The sequence below is a fragment of the Prionailurus viverrinus genome, chromosome B1, assembly GCF_022837055.1.
Source record: "Prionailurus viverrinus isolate Anna chromosome B1, UM_Priviv_1.0, whole genome shotgun sequence".
Lineage (NCBI taxonomy): Eukaryota > Metazoa > Chordata > Mammalia > Carnivora > Felidae > Prionailurus > Prionailurus viverrinus.
Window position 1 is genome coordinate 20,507,787 of NC_062564.1, and position 6,000 is coordinate 20,513,786.

Consider the following 6,000-nt stretch of genomic DNA (forward strand, 5'->3'; position numbering starts at 1 on the left):
CGTGAGCTGAGGACGTGGGGTGTTACAGCACTGGTGGTGAAGCAGCGTGCTACTCAGGAATCAGATCTTGTAAGGAATTAACGGGATTCTCTCCAGAGCCTGTTTATATTCATGACCTGGAGTAATGGTTCTATTGAAGTCAGTTGTTTCAATTATTATTGTTTTGCTGTGGCATTCTTAAATGGTGAGATATAAACATTAACTTATTAACTCTTTGGTTCTTTGTATATTTATTTTTGTATCTTTGTATACACACCGTTTATATACTATTTTATACTAAGAAGCTTTATACTAAGTAGCTTCATATACTAAGTACTTATACTAAGTAGTTTATATACTATTTTATACTAAGTAGCATTTCTATACAACTCGACGTGTATAGAAATGCTAATGTAAGTCAGGACGTCGTTGAATTGGAAACATTTTTCAAATAAAAGTCCCTTTTCTTTCAGCTGACTGTATTCACCACCCTGATGGATGTTACCAAAGGTCAATACGAAACTTACCTGCGGGATTGCCCAGACCCTTGCATAGGTTGGTGAGCACACACCTGGCGTCTAGAATGCTGTGTGGCATGAAGGTGGAAACTCACCCGTGTCCGAGTAGTACGGCTGTCTGACCTCCTTCCAAGACTGAGACTCGGGGCAGTTTCTCTTTGGGGCATGAGTCCACAGACCATTTTTGCCCTAACAGTTGATTACTCTCATTTACGATTAACTTCGTTACAGAAACCAATCACCTAGAATTTGCGGTTTCACTCCACTTGGACGTTTGGGGACAGGGACCTCGTGGGGCCCACCTCCACAGAATAAAGCAAGAGTCCCGGTGGGCATTGACTCGGGCCCATCTGTACACCATTCCGTCTTTCACTTTAATCCACATATTGGTATGGTTTTCCGTACAGCAGTCTTTTCCTTCCGATTCTTTTCAAATTAACATACCATGGTCTTTGCTGTTTTTGACAGCAATGTGGAGGAGACATCCACCCACCTGTGTAGTTCTCTTAACAGGCAGTAGTACTGGAGCCTTTGACCCTGAATAGAAGTACTTTGTTTGGGTTCATGAAGTAATCCGTATGTGAAGGCAGCCTTTTGTACACAGAACTGAAATGTTCCCTTTTTCATGATTAGTCTACCTCCCAGTCACTCCAGGCATTTGTTAACTTCACAAACTGAGTCCTAGGTTCTGTGAGTTAGTAGTAAACAGGTCAAAGCCTTGTGGAAATCGAGAGGTGAATCCTTAAACTCTCACAAATGTTGTTCACTTAATACATTTTTAGTTTGTCTGTCTGATCGTGTATTTCTTAAAAACCTTACTAAAAATGTCTTTCAGAAATCTGTTTATGAAAAGCACTGACAGAATGTGTTAACCTTTCAAACTTTCACACAATTAACTGTGAAGTGCATGCCAGTTGGGTGAGACTGTATCCACTTCATTTTGTATAATGTCACTTGTATTCATGACGCTCAATAAACAGTCGTTGGAAATAGTGTTGGCAGACACGTGTGCTGACACAGTGTGGACCTACGTGCTGGAGATCCAAGCTGAACATACCTGAATTCAGTTACAAGGCTTGTATAGGTGGGTTAAGACTCACTGGTCACTAGCTGATGTGACTAACCCTTTCGTCTCAACCCAGTGCTGTCAACAGTGTGTAGGTGTCCAAAGTCTACTTTTCTCCTGGGAGGAGGAGGTTCTTCCACAAAACTGTAGTGATGCTCATGTTAGCTTAGTGAGGCTAGAGGAATTACAGGAGGATTTGTGTTAAACTTCCAATTCTGCCCCTGATAAAAATGAAATGAGGCAAACTTGGATTTTTTTCCTGAAATAATAGCCTTCCTTTTGATATTTATAATAAATAGGTGAGATGCTGTTTCAGACCCAATTCCTCAGGACTCATCAGAGAATATGGAGGAAACAACTAGCATGGAGGTTTTAGGTAGCATTGTTTAGTGGCAACAAAGCAGTTATAAATTAGGATACGGAGTAGAAGCCTATTTGTGTATGTCCTCGTGTCTACAGTGTAGAAGGATGACCGGGAGGGTGTTTACCAACATGCCGACAGCGGTTCCCACTGCTGGCTTAACTTGGAGAGGACACGTGAATGGGATGGCACGCATACCTGGTTTTCCTATACGTCGCTTTACCGTCCTTCACAGATAGCGTTTTCACAAAGAGGTCTGTGGCGACCCCGCGTCATTGACGCAGGTCTATCGGTGCCATTTTCCAACAGCTTTTGGTCCCTTTGTGCTGTGTCACATTTTAATAATTGGTACAGCATTTCAGACTTTTTCATTGTTACTGTATTTGATATGGTGATCTACCCACTGGCCATTTGCCCATCTCTCTCCCTGGGCCTCCCTATACCCCAGGACACAACAGTCTTGAAATTAGGCCACTTAATAACTTGTTTATTACATTGATTTATTTTTGTGAGACAGATTGAGACAGAGCTTGAGCAGGGAAGGGGCAGAGAGGAGACACACAATCCAAAGCAGGCTCCAGGCTCTGACCAAGTGTTCAGCGGCACAGAGCCCGACTCAGGGCTCGAACCCACGAACCAGAAGATCGAGACCTGAGCTGAAGTCAAGACGCTTAACGGACTGAGCCACCCAGGCGCCCCAGCCCACTTAATAACTTTACAGTGGCTTCTAAGGGTTCCAATGCAAGGTAAACCATACCTCTCTTTCTTTTTTCCTTGGAAAGTCTGTACCTCTTATAATCCCCTTAGTTCCCCACCACCCCCACCTTCTCTAGCAACCACAGGTTCTCTATATGTACAAATCTGGGGGGCGGGTGGTTGTTTTTTAGATTCCACGTATGAATGAAGTCACATGGTATTTATCTTTCTCTTATTCCACTTAGCAGAATACCCTCTAGGTTCATCCCTGTTGTTGCAAATGTTAAGATCTCATTCTTTTTTACAGCTGGGTAATACTCCGTTTTATATACATGCATACACCACATCTTCATCTATCAATGGATACTTTGTTGTTTCCAAATGTTAGCTTATTGTAAATGATACTGCAGTAAACATAGGGGTGCATCTATCTTTTTGAATTAGTGTTTTCTTTTTCTTGTTCTTTGGGTAAATAGCCAGTAGCAGAATTATTGGGTCATGTTTTAATTTTTCCAGTGTTTTCCACAGCGGGTACACTAGTTTGCATTCTCAGCAGTGTGCGAGGGTTCCCTTTGCTACACATGGTTGCCAACACATTACATCTTGCCTTTCTGATACTAGTCACTTTGACTAGTGTGAAGTGCTATCTCATTGTGGTTTTTATTTGCATTTCTGTCATTAGTGATGGTGAGCATCTGTATGTCTGTTTTGGAAAAATGTCTTTTTGGATCGTCTACACATTTTTTATCTTTTTTTTTTGCTATTGGGTTTTAGGAATTCTACATATATTTTGGATATTAACTCTTTATTGGTTACGTCATTGACAAATCTCCCATTAAGTAGGTTGCTGTGTCTGTCACTTTAAATCAGAAGCTCACAATGACGCAGCTCGCTGAGGAAGGCACATAGAAAGCCAAGAAAGACTGAAAGCTGGCCCTCTTACACCAAACGGGCAGGCCAGGTTGCGAATGCAAGTAAGTTCTTGAAGGAAACTCAAAGTGGCATTCCGGTGAACACATGAATGATAAAGTGAGACAGCCTTATTGGTGATAGGGAGAAAGTTTGAGTGGTCTGGATAGATCATCAAACCAACCACAGCATTCCCTTAAGCCAAAGCTTAATCTAGAGCAAGGCCCTAACTCTTTTCAATCCTGTGAAGGCTCAGAGAGGTGAGGAAGCTTCAACAGGAAAGTAGAAACCTGGCACAGATTGGTTCATGAGATTTAAGGAAAGAAGCCTTCTCCATAATATAAAAGTGCAGGATGAAGCGGCAAGTGCTGATGTAGAAGATGTAGCAAGTTATCCAGATAACTGATGCAGGTGTCTAAACAATATATATATATTTTTAATTGAGAGAGAATGTGCGAGTGGGCAAGAGGGGCAGAGGGAGAGAGGAAATCTTAAGGAGCCTGATGTGGGGCTTGATCCCACAACCCTGGGATCGTGACCTGAGCGGAAATCAAGTCGCACACTCAACCGACTGAGCCACGCAGGTGCCCCTAAACGACAAATTTTCAGTGCGGGTGAAGTAGCCTTCTTTTGGAAGAAGATGCCATCCAAGACATTCATAGCTAGAGAGAAGTCAATGCCTAGCTTCAGAGTTTCAAAGAACAGGCTGACTCTGTTAGGGGCTATCGAAGCTGGTGATTTTAAGTTGAAGCCAATGCCCACAGGCCATTCTGTAAACAAAGCACATCTGTTGGCAATATGGTTTACTATTTTAAGCCCATGATGGACACCTAACAGCTCAGAAAAAAAATTTCTTTCAAAATATTACTGCTCATTAACATTGTACCAAAGAACTCTGATGGCGACGTACAACATGATTTGTGTTGTCTTCATGCGTGCTAACACAACATCCTTTCTGCACCCCATGGATCAAGGTGTATTTTTGACTTTAGAATCTTACTTTTGAAGAAATACCTTTTGTACGGCTGTAGCTGCCACAGAGTGATTCCTGAAGTGGATCTGGGCAACGTAAACTAAACCTGGAAAGGATTCACCATTCTAGATGCCACGAAGAACATTTGTGATTCGTGGGGAGAGGTCAAAATATCAATGTTAACAGGAGTTTAAAAGAAGTGGATGCCAACACTCAAGGACGACTATGAAGGTTCCAGACTTCAGTGGAGGAAGTAACTGCAGATGTGGTAGAAATAAGAGAATTAGAATTAGCTTGATGATGTGACTGAACTGCTGCATTCTTATAACACTTGAATGGATGAGGGGTTGCTTCTTATGGATGAGCACAGACAGTGGTTCCTGGAGAGACAATCTACTCCTGGGGAAGATGCTGTGAAGACTGTTGAAATGACAAGACAAGAATAAAACTTAGTAAAACAGCAGGAGGGCTTGAGAGGATTGACTCTAATTTTGGAAGAAGTTCTACTATTGGGAAAATGCTATCAAACAGCATAGCGTGCTAGAGAGAAATCTGTGAAGGGAAGTCAAGACAATGGCAAACTTTAAGAAATGGCCACAGCCACCCCAGCCTTCAGCAGCCATCAACATTGAGGCAACACCCTTTATCAGCAAAATGATTACAACTTGCTGAAAGCTTGGATGACGGTTAGCATTTTGTTGCACTAAGATACTTTCTAATTAAGGTATGAACTTTCAGATATAATGCCGTTGCACAGGAAACAGGGTACAGTATAAACATAAACTTTTACATGCCCTGGAAAACCAAAAACATCTGATTCCCTTTATTGCAATACTTGCTTTATTGTACTGGTCTGGAACCAAACCTGTAGTATCTCCAGTGGATACCTGTATCATTTTTTTAAGTTTCTTTATTGAGAAAGAGAGAGAGAGAGAGAGAGAGAAAGGGAATGAATCCCGCAGAGCCCAATGTGGGGCTAAAACTTATGAACCATGAGAACATGACCTGAGCCGAAACCAAGAGTCAGACACTTAACTGACTGAGCCACCTAAGGCGCCACCAATGTATGCCTGTATTACTTTTGCCCCATTGTAAAACTAAAAAATCGTAACTTGAACCATCATTAAGTTGGGGACTGTCTATACACTAGCTATGTTAAGAGAGAACTCTAATTCAGGCTTGATAACGTGATTTGTTTTCAAAATATCCAAATCAAGAACTTTTTGTAAAATTGTTGGCCCAATTTGAATATGGGATAACTCTGAATATGAAAATGTTCTCTATATACTATATAGAATAGATATAATTAAGAAATAGAGTATAGCTACAGTGTAAGAAAAATGGTCTCAACTGTAAGTCTCTGGCTAGTTGATACGTCACTCTTTTTCATGTCTTTTCCGTTTTGACATTTAAAATTGCCAAATAAGCCATAACTCTGAAATAAATTCTAAAGCATAAGTGACTATGTCAGTTTAAATGAAAATGCAATTCAGGGCTG

The 6,000-nt window shown here is 41.3% G+C and overlaps 1 protein-coding gene across 1 annotated transcript in view; it reads left to right on the top strand.

Moving 5' to 3' along the window:
* ASAH1 (N-acylsphingosine amidohydrolase 1) overlaps window positions 1–1,490 on the top strand; it is a 50,571-nt gene extending 49,081 nt beyond the window's left edge. The window contains exon 14 of the mRNA XM_047854952.1: window positions 453–1,490. Coding sequence (XP_047710908.1) covers window positions 453–542 — 90 coding nt within the window. The 3' untranslated portion in view covers window positions 543–1,490. The remainder of the gene's footprint in view (window positions 1–452) is intronic.
* The last annotated feature ends 4,510 nt before the right edge of the window (window positions 1,491–6,000 follow it).